Source organism: Branchiostoma lanceolatum, chromosome 14 (genome assembly GCF_035083965.1).
Source record: "Branchiostoma lanceolatum isolate klBraLanc5 chromosome 14, klBraLanc5.hap2, whole genome shotgun sequence".
Classification (NCBI taxonomy): Eukaryota; Metazoa; Chordata; class Leptocardii; order Amphioxiformes; family Branchiostomatidae; genus Branchiostoma; species Branchiostoma lanceolatum.
In genome coordinates this window covers 1746850-1765523 of record NC_089735.1, presented here as the reverse complement: position 1 = coordinate 1765523, position 18674 = coordinate 1746850, and the positions used below count along the sequence as shown (strand labels likewise).

The following is an 18674-nucleotide window of genomic DNA, read 5'->3' as shown; positions in this document are numbered from 1 at the left end:
CTTCCGAAGACAACGACCTTTGGACATTGGCCTGCCTTGCTGGTGGCCAGGGACTTCGTGCCGACGGCAACAACGCAAGACGCCTGCCGCGGGATCTGGGAGCAGGTGTGTTTTCAGACCTGTATCCATGGGGAAAAAGAGGTCTCTTTCTCACACTCTATAAAGTACTGTAAATGCATTTAAGTTCGCGTGGTTTTTATTTCGCGCTAAGGCGAAAATGGAGTGTTCGCGGTGGTTTTAAGTTTTAGTCACATGATGCTACAATATTGGACAAAATTGTTTGCTGTGGCTATAAGTTCGCAGTGAAACGGTCGCCGCGAAAAGAAAACCACCGCGAACATGTCTGCATTAATAGTATTCATAAAGTAAAGAATAAAGCTGATGTTTCATCATCCCATAATGGCTTACTATTCTCCTTGCTACTATGTGGCGTATTGTAGGGATTTAGTATCTAACAAGTAACACAAATCTAAAAACTGCCCAAGGCTCTTTCCTCCAAGCAGATTTTGGAAGGCAAAACCGACCGTCTGTAACAGAGACGTAACGATTTGCCTGCCAGCATCTGCTTGGAGAAAAGCCCCAAAGAGCCCTGGGCAGTGTTTAGATCTGTGTTACTTGTGAGATCCTAAATAACTATTGATTAAATTCCACCATTCTTTTCGTGTTGTTACAGGCGTTGCTCCTTTCAACACAGCCGAGGAGGATCCACAATTCCCGCTTAGCCGTTCATACGTTTGATATCATCATCATCATTATCATCTACCGACTTGCTATTTTGTATCATCCGCGACCAAGCTAGTACATATTTCACCCCACATAGCCCTGTCTAGCATGGCTTTTTCGAAGTTCTCATATTCTATAGCAGTATCTCTATGTGTCAGTAAAAGTCAAACTTCTGCAGTACACTCGGCCTCTTGGTTTCCATAGGAGGACGGATGAAACTATTTCCTACATGGCTTCACAGCAATGCCCAGCAAATGTTACTCGACAGGGGTTGAGTTTGTGAGACAGCCGTTTGATATAGACAGGAGGATCTTCTTTTTAAATGAAACTTGAAACTATAAATCCATTAAATACTGATGTCATATAAAGCTGGGTAATGTCATATTTGTCGTGACACTATTATAAAGTATTCTTTCCCTCACTTCTGATTCATTCTTTCATGAAGTATTCCTCCATTCTAGTAAAACTTTGCCCTATAAAGCTCTTGATTGTATTACCTTTGACAGTTAGAAAAAAAAAATTCAATCAAGACAACCGATACTCTTAACAATGTGTCATGCGAAGAGTCATGGTGAAATAAACACACAAGGAATCAGAAAGTACAGAGGCTTCTATTGGCATCCCCATGCAGATTCTATTCTACAGTCTTGAACAACGAACAGACAATATCAGAAATAAGAAAGGACGGAATACAAGACAGTTAAAGGGACATTCAACACTTTGGTTCACACCATTAGTGCCTAGCAATTCAAATACATATAGTAAGCTGTGTTGGCTGAATTATTTTCAAATTAAAAAAAAAGGTTACGTATATATAACAAAGATAGCGGTATCGTTAAACAGACAAGGAAAATTACAAAGAAATAAAAATCAACATCGTGTTTGAAATAGATAGATTAAATGTTAGTACACAAGAAGTTCCACAAAGTTCTTGTTTAAAATAATGTATGTACAAAATGATAAAAAGCTACATTTCAAGCACAATATGTGCATTAAAAGATATATCACTAAAACGGTTTCTTACAAAAAGTATATACAAAATGTAAACAATACATAGAATTACAGGATATGCTTATTTTCCACACCCAAGTTTAAAAATGCACCATTTTTTTACTTCTGTTTATATTGCATAATGATCTTCTTCCACCATCTTATGCTAAAATAAACCTGTTATGGTTTAAATTACGCTTGTGCAACAAGATGAGTTGTGGCGAATATGCCAAAGGTGAAGGCCCCTAACCTGTAGACAGTTTTTGTCTTGACCATACCTTAAACTTTGACATGTTACCCACAATGCATCTCGCTGACATGTGTAGAGTTATTCGTAAGCTGGCTTATTGCTACATACAAAACCCCCACAAAGTTAAGGCTAGAATTTCGAACTCAAGGCACTTCACTCTCCCTTCTACTATATGTACAGAATTCATTGAACAAGCTGACTTAGTTCAGTGTTGTGGGCCCTTAAGCCTCAATGATATCATAAAAAAAGGCACAGATCTAACGTTACACACAGATCACCATTTTGCCATTTTCATCCGTTCCTGTAAAAATCACCTAATACCCGTCCAGTATGATGTAACACACTCTAAGCAATACATGGCTTATATCATGTACATGATATTATCATACATTGTTGTGAGCAAAGATCAGATCTTATAGTATGATATTGCATCAAGTTTGGCCAGCTTAGACATCTTTCTTACTGGCAAGCAGTGGTCACAAAGGTTAGTATCTTGAGCTATATTGTTCTAACTAGCTTTATTTGAGACACCTCTTGAGAAGACTTGGCCTGGCTATATCTTAAGTCGAGACTCTTGCTTAAGTCATCTTGGCTGGACACCTTTGACTTGAGACTTTTCTTTATAATTACAAGTCTTGGTTTGACTATTTTTGGTTGAGAATCTGCTTAAGACAAATTGGCAAGACACTTTTGACTTGAGACTCTTCTTGAGAAGACATTGGTTGACTATCTTAAGTTGAGACTCTGATTACAATGTCTTGGCAGACAAGAGACTGATCTTGAGAAGTCTTGGCTTGATGATCCTCACTTGAGACTCTGTAGGATCTCCAGACAGCACTGGTAGCAGAAGATGTATTGTTCCTGTAAAAGACGGAGAACGTTTTACTTCTGTAAGTCCTTTCCTAATCCTCTTATAGTGTAGAGCTTCAGTGTTGACTTAAAGTTAGATCTCTTTTAGTCCCTCAAGTCAAGGGAGCCAATCTCTTTAATTTCCTTGCAATACAACAAATTGTAAGCCCAGTCCATGTGAATTTAGTAGGGTAAAGTTGAATATGGTAGTCGTTTGTACATAATGATGCACAATATCATATAGACTTATAAACATGTACAAACTTGAGGTAATGTACCATATTTTCCTATGGTGATTCAAGCTGTAGAAGACCTAACAAAAGTCCCCATACTTTTGTTCTGTCCAATAAATTTTGTTTTGCTTTTGTTAGAAGTACATAATCATACATGTAGTCTACTGTTAGTCACTTTTGTATCTAAAGTTGTAGTTTAAGAGGACTTTACAAAAGTCACTGTTGAAAAATTATTGTTCTCGTTAAATGTAGCTAGCTCCCCCCTCCCCACAATACCTTTGTCTGAACCATCCCCTGCCTTTGCTCCCTCATAGTTTCCACCAGCTTCTGGATATCAAACGGTTGGTCCCTCTCAACGAGACCAATCACAGCATCCACCAGAATCAGCACTCCGGTCCGACCAATCCCGGCGCTGCAGTGCACCAGGACGGGCCCTGATTGGTGGAACCTGCGTATGACCCGGGTGTAACGGAGAAGCGGGTCGGCGAACTTGAGAACCCCGTGGTCCGGCCAGGTGGTGAAGTTCAGGTGGGTCACCGAGCGAACCTCGCTCGTCTGGGAAATCAACGATTTCATATTTAGAGAAAATCATGAGAAGATGAATGCATATCAGGGGAGAGATCTTGATCTGAGTCTGTGACTGTAAAGATATTCCCTTGAAAGACAGCTGAAACTTTTCAACTTCAATTCATGTCACTTAAGATCAATTTAGGATTTATTAAATTATGGAAGAGCTTCGTTTCCTTCTCTAACAGTAATATAATACTTGACTTAACTGAAGAAGTTAACATGTGGAAAAAAAAGATTGAAAATTCAAGTTATTGGACTTTCAATTATTAATACAAAATTTTGCTAACAAAATAATAAGATGTTGGATCGCAGGGAGCAAGGCAAGGTCGAGCAAGGTCTGAAATAACGATAAAATCACTTATAAATGAAGGGGTTATGGAAGTACCAAATTTTGATTTTATCCCAAAAAGCAAACCAGGATTCGAACCTAGGACCACTTGGTTCTGAGTCGAACACGCTACAGTAACTGTTGCGCCACACAACTCCACACGAAAAGCAGGCAGCAAAGCAAAGCTTGTAAAGCAGGCAGCAAAGCAAAGCTTGTAAAGTAGGCAGCAAAGCAAAGCTTGAAAAGTAGGCAGCAAAGCAAAGCTTGAAAAGTAGGCAGCAAAGCAAAGCTTGTAAAGTAGGCAGCAAAGCAAAGCTTGTAAAGCAGGTAGCAAAGCAAAGCTTGTAAAGTAGGCAGCAAAGCAAAGCTTGTAAAGTAGGCAGCAAAGCAAAGCTTGTAAAGTAGGCAGCAAAGCAAAGCTTGAAAAGTAGGCAGCAAAGCAAAGCTTGTAAAGTAGGCAGCAAAGCAAAGCTTGTAAAGTAGGCAGCAAAGCAAAGCTTGAAAAGTAGGCAGCAAAGCAAAGCTTGTAAAGTAGGCAGCAAAGCAAAGCTTGTAAAGTAGGCAGCAAAGCAAAGCTTGAAAAGTAGGCAGCAAAGCAAAGCTTGTAAAGTAGGCAGCAAAGCAAAGCTTGTAAAGTAGGCAGCAAAGCAAAGCTTGAAAAGTAGGCAGCAAAGCAAAGCTTGTAAAGTAGGCAGCAAAGCAAAGCTTGTAAAGCAGGCAGCAAAGCAAAGCTTGAAAAGTAGGCAGCAAAGCAAAGCTTGTAAAGTAGGCAGCAAAGCAAAGCTTGTAAAGTAGGCAGCAAAGCAAAGCTTGAAAAGTAGGCAGCAAAGCAAAGCTTGTAAAGTAGGCAGCAAAGCAAAGCTTGTAAAGCAGGCAGCAAAGCAAAGCTTGAAAAGTAGGCAGCAAAGCAAAGCTTGAAAAGTAGGCAGCAAAGCAAAGCTTGTAAAGTAGGCAGCAAAGCAAAGCTTGAAAAGTAGGCAGCAAAGCAAAGCTTGTAAAGTAGGCAGCAAAGCAAAGCTTGTAAAGCAGGTAGCAAAGCAAAGCTTGTAAAGTAGGCAGCAAAGCAAAGCTTGAAAAGTAGGCAGCAAAGCAAAGCCTGTAAAGCAGGTCCAGTAAACCATCTCACCTCCACGTCTCGAACGCTGAAGGACCGGATGTTGAAGTCCTCCAGAGCCTGAGAGGAGACCAGGCTGACCTCGTACTTGTTCCAGAAAGTCAGCGGAGTTTCCGACGAGTCGGGCCAGTAACGATGGCACTTCACCTGTGGGGGGAGTGGAGGAACTTACTGTTGTATACGAAGGAACAAGTAAATGTAGTCCCATGCCCTTTTTGAGGCTGTAGGGGCAATGGGTTATTCTTCACTGTGTCTAGAGCGCAGAAGGTGTAGCCCATTCTTAAAAAATGTACAAAAAATAAAGATGAAAAAAAAGAAATACCTTGCTACCCTCAGTATCCAGGGTAACCATGGCAATGACCTCTGCCCTTTGCTCCCACACCATCTGCCAGAATGACCCGGCAGTGACCTGCAGAGGGCCCTGGCTGGCGATGTAGTGGAACGTGTCACTGCCCACTGGGATTCTGGGTACGAGGGGGCAAAAAACACATCAGTGAGCGGTGGATCATAAGTCGCAGAAAACTTTTGAAATCAAACATCTGTAATGATCCACAGTCCAGTACTGTAACCCAAAACATTGGAGTGGCTCTAAGGCCTTCTTTCGTGGTGAATTTGTGAATAAAGAAAAGTTTGTGTTGGCAATTACAGTTCAACTTTGAGTCAGAATGACTTCTACCAACACAGAAGGACCTTCGATTTTGATTTGATTTTACTAGAACTGCAACAGTGCAATACACTTGGACCACACAGTCAGACAACTATTGCTGGTGTCGTGGCCCACACATGATATACACGTTTTAACACTTGGGTGGGGTGAGGATAGTCGTGTTAAGTGCCTTTCCCAAGGGTCAGGGAACCGCTGGGTTCTGAGCCGCAACCCAGCTGCTGTTATGCCACACGACCCCACAACAACCCTTTCAAGTTTCAAGTGTAGATACTAACTTGACGTGGCTTGCATTGATGTAGTCCCCGCCCTCCCCCAGTTGGACCCTGGTGGTGTCGTACGGCAGGACGTTCCGGAACCTGTTCTTGTCGCGGTTCTTCAGCTGCTTTGCTACCTCGCAGTTATCCGTCGCCTTCACCTGCCTCAGGGCCTGCGGGAAAGACAGTACAACACAAAATTTAATACATTTTTACTGCTAAGAGCAAAACAAAGAACCCTGTGCCCTAACCCTACATCAGTAAGAAAGTATTCTAATAAGGTCACATAAATTTGATTTCATTGATATTTTTTCAGATGCTTTTGAGCAAATTTAAGCAGCCATTTGCAAAAATTAGACAATATACTCTATTTGTCAAGAAACTAAAAAATCTGAGTGTGTTCAGCTTCGCTATTCCAGTTTTTCCCACCATACCTATTCTGAAACTTTGATTTCCCACTATTTTCTGTCTGCCTTTTAGAAAAATGTGCTGTGCCATTATAAATGACTCCTTTCAGTCTTTTTGCAAAGTTTCATTCATAACAGATTTAATAATTAGATTTGGCACTTCTGACAACATTCTGCTTCAGAGGATAGTCTCATATAAGAAAATGGATGACATTAAAATATTTTATAAAACCAAAAATGATTTTTTTCCCACCTTGTACTCCTCCACTGGTTCATCAGCCTCCATCTTGCCCTTGAGCTGGGAAATGAGGCTCTGTAGGGGTTTTCCGGAGTACCTGCTGCCCGGCGGGGGGCACACCACCTCCATCTCTTCCAGATCGCTCTCCGTCACGAGAGCGTTGGTACCAGCAGGGGGGTTCCCTGAGGCTGGGAGGATGGAGAAAATAATCTTATAAATTACACGGAGAAGTAGAACTGTGTAATAATAATGGTTTTATTGGTCAGAAATTACCCGCAATGGCAGCCTTTCTAGCGCTGAATTGATGCAGGGTATTACAAGGTTTCACATAATACACAACATTATATAATATCTAATCCACACTTGCATTTTGTGGAACTGTCGCAAGGGTCTGGGTGGCTGCCATTCGGCGCCACCAGGTGACCTCAATACGACCTTCCCCAACCGAAGTCAGGTACCCATTTACACCTGGGTGGAGTGAGGAAAGTCGTGTAAAGTGCCTTTCCGAAGGGCACAAGATCGGTGACATCACAGGATTCGAACTCGGGACCTCTTGGTTCTGAGTCGAACGCTCTGCCGTTGCGCCACACGACCCCACCAAAACCCTGGACCTGTACCTGTAAAATTGTTTAGGTACAGGTCTGAACCTGAACATCTGCTGTACCTGTACATGTACCTAATAAACAAAGTAAACACTAGTGGACACCATTTTTTTAAGACTAAAAGTACTAGGTAAATCGCTTGACAGAGATGACAATTTTGATAACCTCACAATTGAAAATGAAGAAAACTTGCAAATAGACTTGTTTTGAGATTCAAGTACAAAAATCCTCATACAAAGATGACAATTTACCACTAAACAAGACAGTTGGCTCCATGTTTAACTTACAGATTATAGACCAAACTTATTTACGTACACGTACAGGTCTGGACCTGACACAACCCTATGTAGAAGCCAACAGATGCTACTTAAATAAATGATTCTGTAGAATAGATATCTGTCAACAAGCTTCAGGATTATTTGCGCAGTGGGAAATAATTGTATTTGGATAGAATGTTTGATAAATATTAACAGGATGTAATAAATTCAAATTAAGAATGCTATAACGATGCTGCCAGGATGCCATTGTTCTTGGCAACATTATAGCTGAATGAACTGTGTGGGATTCGAACTCATGACATTCGGATCCAGAAGCCAAACTCAGTCCTCCCTACACATGTATGCTACATGTACATGTTTACTTACACTGTTGGTCCTCTGTGTGAACTTCAAGCCAAACTCAGTCCTCCCCACACATGTATGCTACATGTTTACTTACACTGTTGGTCCTCAGTGTCACTGGGCATGGGCAGGTCGTCATCACTGCCCCAGGAGATCTTACTGCTCGTCACATCATCATCATCATCATCACTGTCAGGGAGAGGGCTGGTGGGGATGGGAGGGGGGCGACCTCCAGATCCGGGCAGCAGGGACGACATTGGGAGAGGAGGTGGGGAGTCTTTGGGGAGGGGGGATGTGGGTAGAGGGGGTGGGGAGTCCTGAGGGGGGGAGGGGGAGGGGGTGTGGTTCAGGTCCAGGAAGGGGGGTGCCTTCCTGCTCAGCTTGGAGGATGTTGGAAGAGAGGAGTTTTGAAGGTCGTTTGTCTGCAAGGGGAAAATGACTGACTTTTAGTCTGTATTCTAGGACATTTTTGGACATCAAGACAAAAGAACTTAGCCAAGGTTTAATCCTGGCTGATCTTTAGGTTTAATTGTACTGCAAAATTTAAGTACAAATGTCTCTTTTCCAGATGAATACCCTCACAGAAATACCCACAAGTTGCTGAGATGGAAGGTATGAAGATATAATAAAAAGGCAGTCATAAAAAGCTTCTGAGCGAGCTTGAATTGGGAGTAAGTAACTGATCTTGTCCATTATGAAATCAAGAACTGTCATCAAGTAAGGATATTTGAAACAAAAAGAAATGTTTCCAAATGGGGAGAGAAGAGAAGAACAACATTTTTACCTCCTTGGCTGTCTTAACCTGACCGATGCTGCTGGGCACGTACTTAGCCCCCAGCAAAGGGTTCGGGCTTGAGCCGTCAGGAAGGTCAAAGGCCGCCGAGTCCACATCACTTCCTGTGGGGGCGACAGACATTGGTACTGTGAATTTTGAAATGTTTGAAATGATTGAATGTATTTTTTTGGGGGCCTCTCCACTACAAAATCATAACACCATTGATATACGTTTCCATTGTATCAATACTGTACTACAGAATCGTTTCAACAGCCAACACTTGAAAAGACTCTTTTCACATCCGAACATGAAATGTCCCTGAAAAAAAAAAGGGAATTTACAGTTCATGTATGTCCATCAATAGCTTCAACAGTTTGGCATGTACAAGTACATAGATAACTTCACAGACCCCATTGCATGCATGCTGGGAAAAATGAAGTACTCTATTTTTTTTTAAATTTTTTATTAAACGTCACAGAATGAAATCTGAGAGGTGTTGACAACAGGATCGATGCATCCTTTACAAGGCCAACACCACCAGAGTACATTACTCTGGGTAATGCAGGAGGAAAACAACATCATTACCTTGACAATACACACCAGCCCTGGCACAGTACACAGAGAAAGTCTAGTCTGAGTAAAGCGCACCATGCAAGACACACTACCATAATTACAACCTGACTTACCCTGCTCCGTTTCCTGGGGGCTAGAGAACGATTTCTCGTCCTGACACTTTCTCTCAAACATTTTGACTTCCAGGTAAAGCCACAAAAGGAGACAGACACGTTATTATCATCAATAATTATTAGTAAGAACAACATTACAGATACATGTAAGAACCTTGAGAAATACAGGGCTGACCTAAAAGTTATGGCTGCCCATAGGAAAGCATGTTAAGATACACTGAAACAAGACTTCATAAAAGTACTAACCCAAACTTCAATCTTAAAAATTCTTCTACACTGGAAAGTCACAAGGGTTTAGTTGATAACCATGCAAAGAAAACAGAGGGTTGTACAGCTCAAACTCCGAGGAAAGCTGCCAGTTTCAAGGAAACCCTACCTTTGACCCCAGATTTCTGATGTATCCCTCTGCATGACCCAACAATTCACATCTACCCTTACGCCAACTAGAATGGCAAACTAAACAAATTTCAACCAAAATGGGAAAGCTAAGACCCAACCTGTTCCCTATAACCAAAAAAGTCTCCAGATTGGGCAAAAAAATTTCAAGAAAAAGAAAGGTATTAAAGATTTTAAGAAGGGACTTTAAAGGTATTCAAATGTACTCTACTGCGCAACACAACTTTGGGGTCAGCCCTAGACGTAGACATAAAGCTCATTGAGAATAAAAATCAATTCATATGTATTTCTAGCAGACCGTCGATAAAGCAGACTAGACATCCAGGTAATAAGACGTGTAAGGTAACAGCTACTCAAGCAACTGGAGTCCAAATTTTATCCAGTTGCTTGAGTAATTGTTACAACATCACATCAACTTAAGACAGTAACACACCATGAGACATAAGACATGAGACACAATGTACATGCACAACATTAAGGATGACAAGAAGGTTTGACCCCATCTTCAAAAAAGACCAAAGAGGAAACCTACTCCTTTGAGCGATGGACACAGATTCCATCTGATGTTGCTCTGTTTTCTCTTCAACTTGAACTTGGCCTTCCGATGGACAAGCAGATAGAACAATAAATATTATCATAAAAAGGGAGGTCAGTTGCGAGAAGACCAAACATACATGCAGAACTATTCAAACAAGACCACAGCATGTCCAGGACCAACGATACAAAAACCAGACGTCCTGTTGCAGTACTAAGGTCAGCTACCAGGACGCCCAAAATTGACCTGGCTTGTCAGGTTCACTTACAAAATATTATTGCAATCCTTTATTTACTTATTTATTAAACTTCACAGACTGAAATCTGAGAGGTGTTGGCAACAGGATCGATGCATCCTTTACAAGGCCAACACCTCCAGAGTACATTTAAAACAAGTAAAGAATCATCACTAATATAATATCACAATACAAACAAGAAATGATCCTTCCAGAGGTTCTTAACATATATATTCCCCAGGACACACGCACCAAAAACTTCAATTTTTCAAGGAGGTAAATAAGCAACTAAAGAAAACTGTGAAAAGACAATTATCAAGATGACCTTTGACCCTATGTACATATATGCTGGTAAAGATTTCTCATCTCCTTCTGAAATTTCTACTTACTTTCCTTGATGCTGTCAGACAGCATGTGTTCTATCTTTGTCGCTTCCTTTTCCTCCACAGTGACTTCCAAGGGAAGGCACAGAGAGGAAAGGGTAGAAAACCATCTTGCATGACTTTGTTTAACCTTCAGCCAAGTTAATCTCGTATAAAATTTGTAGAAAAAGGACTAGTGAAAAATTCTGCACCAGTAGTTGCAAGCAAAATGTTGTATTAAATTTCTATTACAAAATGTTGCACTTCTATAAAATCCAAGTCCGTATCACACTTATCAAGTTGAAACAATACACGTCACATAAGGTCACCTACTTTTCTCAGCATAGCAGACAGTGTTTAGACTCTGGGTGGTCAAGATTTCCTCAAGTTGGACTGATTGTTGGGGGCATTTGAGGACAGATAAAATGAGACTTACTTATGGAACTGGAAAGATCATGGTAAAAAGCAAACAAGTCAAAATGTTACTTAAAACGTAGGAGGGCCGCAATGTCTATCTTTGAAGCTGATTTTGTGCATACAACTTTATCAACATGCCCAAATGACCACAGTGCTACTGTACTAAGTCTTGAATGTTACGGGTACTCACATGTCTTCTGTGTAACCGTGGAAACCGTTTCCACTGTTTCTGATGTTGAATTTTCCTTCTGTTCAACTTTTTTAACAAAGCAGAGATATACCAGTAAGATACTGTACTATGTCTAGTGCCATTCACCATGAAAGTTTGATTTGCTAGTCTAAGAATAAAGATATATATATATAAGACTAATTACAGTTACTGTAGCATTCCTTTGGTGCATGTTTGATAAAAAGATAATTTGGCACTAAAACACCATTTTGTTCAACTTTAATGTTGTTCAGAAAAGAAAAGAAGAAGAATGTTGTTCAATACCAACAATTGGTGATCGTCTGTAGTAGGTACTCACAGGTTTTCTGTTCAGTTGTGGAGATTGTGTCCACTGTCTCTGATGTGATATTATCTTCATGTCCATGATCAACTTTGGAAAAAAGAAGAGAGATTCTAGTAGCAGTGTGATGTGCTTCTGTCATTAAACATTCCGGCAGTTTTGTAGGCCATTTACTAGACTTAGCAAACTGACCCCCCAAAATGCCCATAAAACACTAATTAAAACGAGATACCAGCTGCAGAACTGTCAACAACCAAATGTAATGCTAAGGAAATGATTTGGACATTAAAATTTTCTACTTAACGTTCTTTAAAGTGTTTTACTCACAAATGCTCTGTTCAACTGTGGAAGATGTTTCTGCTGTTGAATCATCCTCATGTTCAGCTTTTTTTACAAAGCACAGATATATGAGTAAGACTAACTAATATATAAAAGTTGTACACATATGTATATTTGTAGCTGACCAACATTTTGGTGTTGTAACTGCCAATTTTCACGGTATGAATGATAGTACGATGTACATGTATGTCATTGAATCTAAAAGTATAAGGATTTGTTCATTGTCCAATTTCAAGACCAATGTAGCTGTTCTCTACTCACAAGTTTTCTGTTCAACTGTGCAAACTGTTTCCCCTGACTCTGATGTTGACTCATCTTCATGAGAAGCTTTTCGGACAAAGCAGAGAAATTCCAGTAAGACTTGCTCTAAAGAACGTTTCAGCAGTTTTGCATGACAAGAAAGTTGCTGCCAAGAGAGCTGACTAAAAACCTTCCAACTACAACAATAACTAAGTTGTCAATCAGCCTTTATAAGTAGAACTGTCAACAGTCAAATATAACAATTATGACAGCTGTCGAAAAGATTTTTGGGCACAGAAATCATTTGTTGTCAACTTTATCTGATTTTAAGTTTTCTACTCACAAGTATTTGGTTCAACTGTGGAGCCTGTTTCTGATGTTGAATCATCCTCGTGTTCAACTTTTTAAAAAAGCAGAGAGATACCAGTAAGAGTAACACAAGTCATATAAAAGTAATAATGTATATCCAACCAACATATCAGTTGGTCTTTTAACTGTTATTATTGGAACATGCAGAAATAATACCTTGCTTTGTACGTCACCAAATTTATTAAAATTCATTCTCCAATTTCATGAACTGGTGTATAAAGATTTGTTACTGTTTGCTACATGTACTTACTAGTTTTCTGTTCAAGTGTACAAACTGTCTCCCCTGACTCTGAGGTGGACTCTTCCTCTTGTTCAGCTTTTTACAAAGTAGTAATATATCAGTATTGCTAACAGTAACTATAAAATGCAGAAATGTTTGCGGTGGTTTTATGTTCGCAGTTTCGCTGCAAACTCTTCAGTGCAAACTTAAAACCACCGCCAAAATTTATGCCCACCTATGACTGTAGCGCTACTAATGTTTCAAACGCAAACTTAAAACCACCGCGAACACTCCATTTTCTCCATACCTCGAAATAAAAACCATGCGAACTTTTACATTTACAGTAACTAATGTATGAAAGCTATATATTACGTAACATATATATCCGACCAACGTTTCTGTTAGTCTCGAAACTGAGATTATTGCGATACATGGAAAGAATGCTTTGCATACATGCATGACTGTGATTAAATCTGAAGCTGTATTTATTCATCTCAACTTTCAAGAACTGTTAGATGTAAAGATTTGTAGTTGTTGGCTACTCACATGTTTCCAGGTCAAATATGCACACTGATTCCCTCGACTCTTCCTCATGTTCAACTTTTTGATGAAACAAAGAGAATAGACTGTACATTGTGCCTTTACAAGTCATGGTGTCTTTGCAGGCAAGTAGAATTGACTTTGTAGCCCAAAGTGTGTGAAAAAAGTTATATCAGTCCTGAATGCATACACATTAGGGTTCACTTATTAGTAAAACGAACCTGTACTGTCTTCCTGTACAAAACTAGTGGTTAACCGGCCATGCAAAACAAACAAACTTGCTCCACTGTTAAAACTGTTTATACTGCCATACCTTCTATCAATCATCCCTGGTGAGTTTGAAATATTTCAAGTTTGAACATGGATTGTATGGTGCACATTTAGTCAACTTCTTTATTCATTGTATGATGTACTTTGTTGTTAAATTATTGGGCACTACATGACATTTATGCATGACTTGTCAAGATTTGTAACAACGACTTTAAAGATGTGTGCACGCACATTACACTGTGAAAACTTACATGTGATTTGTTCCACAGTCGAGATCGTTTCTAGCTCCTGGGTTTCTGATATCTGCTCAAGTTGGACTGTCCACATGAGATCGTACAAGAAGGAAAAACATGTAGGTTTTCACGACACATTGACACAAAACCATTCTTCAAATGGTTGGTAAAATGAAGTGTTGTGTTGTATTTTTTGTGATTAAGGTGCATTTAAGTTTGAAAACATGAGCCATAGTAATGCCCTACTGAATGCACACAACAAGCTACTTGAAAAGGCATCATCTTGCTTAACCTCAACTAAGGGTGACTTCAAACAGCAACGGAAGTTTGAAGTCACCTAACAAGTCAATAAGCTCAAAAGTACTACGTTTTGTAGTGTCTCACAAAAGGTGGTATATATACTAGGTTACATCTTACAAACAAACAAACAAACAAACAAACAAACAAACAAACAAACAAGCCACTCACAAGCACTGTGTGTCGCAGTGGAGGTGAACTCCACATCCTGAAAGCTGACAAACCCGTCCTGACTCTCAACTGTCCAGGTTAGCAAGCACGGGAGAAAACAGTGACTGTCAGTACCATATCACATCTTATGTCATACCTGGCCCGCGAAAACATTCGATAGGGGTGTTCCGCATCATGTGATAATTTTCCGTATCACACGCCGTTCTACTTGTATCACACGGCCTTCCATAGAATATTCAGAATGTATTTCGAGTGCGCCGGTTGCAAAAATTTGAATACCGGATTCGGAGGTTGTGAATCAATGTTGTTACGATTTTTTTGTTCGAGGACACAAAACTCTCTCAACTTCTGGCACATTTTGAATTGAAATGTGCTTTTTTCGGGTGGGTATGACATAAATGAAATACAACACGGTGTATTCCGCATCACCCACGGTCCCAGCCCTCCTGCGGGTCGCATCGCCTGGGCCGGTACCTCCGGCGATACGGAATACACCTTGTTGTATTCTACATTGTATAATTGTATACTTTGAGAACTATTTTGAGTGGAACAGTAGAGGCAGTAGAGGCACTGTCACTAGCTTACAGCTAGATGTGCAAAGGCTCTAAGGTGTGACAGGTAGTTCAGTGTGATATAACCAGCTGATGCAGTGCTGCAGTGCCTATGAAGCTGGTGTGTTGTGCCAAAGGGAGGGAATACCGGCTACAGGGATACAGGTACTGCACTGAAAAAACACTGCAGCTGTAGCTTCATTGATCCGTTACCTGCGTGTAAGGTTGCCTGTGTGTTATATTGTGAAGAAAACTACTGGTATCATGACATTTCAATTATATCAAACCCCAGCTACTGTGACAGTTGTGGTAAAATCTATACAGTATCAAGCGAGAAATCAAAGGTGGGCGCAAGTCTTTCACCAGCAAGGGCACATTACAGTCAAACCTGTACAAGAAGACCACTTGGGACCAATAAAATCTGGTCTATGTGGCCAGGTGGTCACTATAGACCAGACTCTTAGTGACAGATTCTTGTGTCAATGGGAAAAGATATCTAAACTCTCTCTCACTGGACGTGCGGCACGCTGGCGGTGTCGCTGCATCATAAACTGGATTTGTGTTACACATGACTTTATAATGGGAATATCATTCAAAATGTAAATAAAAAGACAAGAAAACACACAAAGCTTTAAAAAGTTCTTTTTTTGTCGATGAAATTCGTTGAGTGCTTTGTCAATTTGATCGGCCGCTTGTCGCGGGTCCAGTGAAAGGGGGGCTTAAGGGACCACCAAAAAGTGGTCACAATGGACAGGTGGTCGTCATGTATAGGTTTGACTATATCTTAATTGCACGAACCCAAAAAAAGTGAGTTATAAAAAGTGTGCTTCTTCCAAACATGGACTCACATAACCCCTGAAAGACTGAAGAAGATATTTCCACATCTTGGAAGGACAGGACTGCCTCCTTACTCTCAACTTAAACAACAAAGTACAGAAGAAGACGTCAACTCACATCTTAGCAAATACACAACACATCGTCACCACAACAACTTACATGATGTAAACCACATAGATGTAAGATAAGTTATCATCTTTAGCCAAAAAACACTTCCTTCGAAAGTAACTTACAAGCGGTCTGTTCCAGTTCTTGCTGGTGTTCAACTTCCCGAGGGAAAGCAAAGTTAGAGAAACACATAAGGCATCAGTAAAAGTCTGACTACATGATTGTATGTTTTGCTAAATCTGACACCACTGTGAACATTCCCACACAACTCATTCTACAGTAACAGCTTTTTTCCACGACCAGCAAAATTATGGAACTCCCTCCCAGCCCACTGCTTTCCCCCCGAATATAAACCTACAAACCTTCAAAACAAACATACACCACTATCTCTCACTTTAGCTACAATAGTTCTATGTTCAGAAGTGGCCCCCTACTGCCTTGCATTGAGCGAGATCGTTAAAAAAATAAACTGTGAACCCATGTACATGACATGTATCCCTGATCATAAGTTAAACACACAAGTCATACAATTGGGATATGAAATTGTTTACAGCAAGGAAAAATAAGTCAAATTCTTTTGTGCATGGAAGAAATTTTAAAAATCGTTAGTTTGTAGCCTTACTCTGTTGTGTTGTAGCAACTGAAGTTGCCATGGAAACGGTTGATTCTTGGGCTGTACAAGTCATGTAATTCCCATGTAATGCAGATGAAGCAAGAAAAGAGGACATTCAATGTGATATACAAACATCCCAGGTTATCAGTCCATAAAGAAACACCTTCACAACTGCAGAAATGCAGAAAGTAAGAAATCCATTCGAAAACTTACTCTCTGTAGAGGCACTTTTTAAAGTCCCTTCAATTTCCACTTTCTCTTCTCTATCCTCAGTGTCTTAAACAATTACGTAAGAAATAAAGAGGACAACATTAAAGCAGGTCCAATCTCATTTGCACAATGATGGTGCAAAATTGTACAATTATCATAACACCAACTTAATTTTACCAACCACTGTGACCACACCACGACCACAACATGTATGTATGTATGAGAGCACCGGGAAGTCACAATCACATCACCGACAGTAAGTTAAACTCACTCGTTTGTGAATCAGAATCTGATGCTGTTTTTCCTTCCGAAGTGATGGTGGACTTATCAACTTTGGCTTTCCATGGAAGGCAATGGTAAAAACACATTCTGTTAAGGCTTGAAAGTTTGTCTACTGTTATATGTACCTATCGGCAATCTGCCAACCCTCATGCAGAGAGATGCCACATGCTGGGGCTGGGAAATATGAACCAACCAAGTAACATACATGTACAACTGCAGGGGTTCATGACCCATGCTGCACCACCAAGGTTACAGCTAAGATTAATGACCCACATTGTGCCCTGAAACAGACCCAGTTTTTTTTCCTACCAGTCAGCCCTAGGGAGATGAACCCGGGGGGTGGGGCAGGGCTTGACGACCAACGTTGGGCCCTGGGTTAAAGCTAAGAAATAAAAAAAGATTTCAAGAAAAAGAAGAATGACCCACACTGCATGCATCCTGAAACAGACCCAGTTTTTCCTACCTTTGTCTGCCAGTCGGCCTCAGTGAGAACAACCTGGGTGGTGGTGGATGACCCACGCTGGGCCCAGGTTAAGCTAAGAAATGACCCATGTTGTACTCTGAAAAAGACCCTGTTTTCCTACCTGTATCTTCTTCATCTGTCTGCCAGCTGCCGGTTAGTCCCAGGGAGAATGACCTGGGTGGTGGGGTTGGAGTGGATGACCCATGCTGCGCCCCGGGTCGAACCGAGTCAATCAGGGACTTGATGGCTTCAGATTCCTCTTCTGCAATAAAAAATTAGGCTAAATGAGGAAAATGATTCTTTCAAACCAAAATGCATAAAATGTCTCATAAGGTTATGCCATGCTACATCTTTTGGGGTGATTTCCAATTTTACCCTTTGGCTATTTTCTAACTTAAAGCCCTTTAAAATCTTGTTTAAATGGTCATAGTTCAAGTAGAGCATTTTCTATAAGTAAAATAGTCAGAATATGTTACTCTGACTATCATATCTGTTGAAAGATTAGAAGAGGAGTGTTTAGACTCATATATGACACAAATTGAATCTTTTTGCTTTTTCTATTCTGGCAATGTACAATTATATGTGCATGTACAATTATAGATAACTGCAGGAACATAGCACAGTGCAAGTGAATGTCATTGATAGACTCTGTTAGGGATTGTGTAGCAAAGCGTAAATATTGCACCATAAGTTCTCTGAAACCGCCACCACTGTGCTGCATGGGCAACAGACAAACCAACTTACTTTGAGCAGGTTTAGGAGCGACAGTTTCAGCCTGGCCCAGTTTAGCTGTCCACAAGTGGCAGAGGGGAAAAAATTAGTAATAAACCAACCTGGGTCTGTATAAACAAACAACAACGTTCCCCCAAATACCATCTCCATCACCACCAGCATTACTACTGAGCTGGTCATTTCATCTTTGAGTAGAAAAGGTAAACTGGTGTGGCTCTCTTAGGCTAAACTATAGCCAGTCCTTCCCGCACCCACGGTGCATAAGGCAAGTCACTACAGCAGGGGGCTAGTCCACTTTCAAATTTGGCCAGCATTTAGATTTCACAATCAGACTTGTTACACTTGTGCATTTGCCAAACCAGATAATCAAGAAAAAAGTCAAAGGTCTGCATGCCTCATCTTCTTGGAAATTGTCTTCTGCTTCCAATACATCTGCAAA

The 18674-nt window shown here is 40.5% G+C and overlaps 1 protein-coding gene and 1 long non-coding RNA gene across 11 annotated transcripts in view; both read right to left on the bottom strand.

Annotated features, from left to right (window-relative positions):
* Positions 1-2589: 2589 nt before the first annotated feature.
* Positions 2590-18674, bottom strand: part of LOC136449035 (tyrosine-protein phosphatase non-receptor type 13-like) — a 40990-nt gene continuing 24905 nt past the window's right edge. For 8 of the 9 annotated variants that reach the window (XM_066448807.1, XM_066448816.1, XM_066448812.1 and 5 more), the window contains 10 exons: positions 18248-18292; positions 17625-17765; positions 8630-8742; positions 7943-8267; positions 6639-6811; positions 6000-6151; positions 5380-5521; positions 5070-5204; positions 3322-3600; positions 2590-2824 (listed from right to left, as the gene is read on the bottom strand). In XM_066448807.1, coding sequence (XP_066304904.1) covers positions 2768-2824; positions 3322-3600; positions 5070-5204; positions 5380-5521; positions 6000-6151; positions 6639-6811; positions 7943-8267; positions 8630-8742; positions 17625-17765; positions 18248-18292 — 1562 coding nt within the window. In that variant the 3' untranslated portion in view covers positions 2590-2767. The remainder of the gene's footprint in view (positions 2825-3321; positions 3601-5069; positions 5205-5379; positions 5522-5999; positions 6152-6638; positions 6812-7942; positions 8268-8629; positions 8743-17624; positions 17766-18247; positions 18293-18674) is intronic. The other variant, XM_066448808.1, reaches the window with a different exon arrangement.
* Positions 10387-16273, bottom strand: LOC136449036 (uncharacterized). 2 transcript variants are annotated; one of them, XR_010757969.1, is made up of 10 exons: positions 15839-16273; positions 14440-14508; positions 13990-14055; positions 12959-13528; positions 12683-12739; positions 12361-12426; positions 12088-12144; positions 11779-11850; positions 11442-11507; positions 10387-11227 (listed from the first exon to the last, which is right to left on the bottom strand). It is a non-coding gene; the product is annotated as an uncharacterized lncRNA (long non-coding RNA). The 2 variants fall into 2 exon arrangements; XR_010757970.1 differs by lacking the exon at positions 11779-11850 and having other exon boundaries at positions 10387-10924; positions 11168-11227.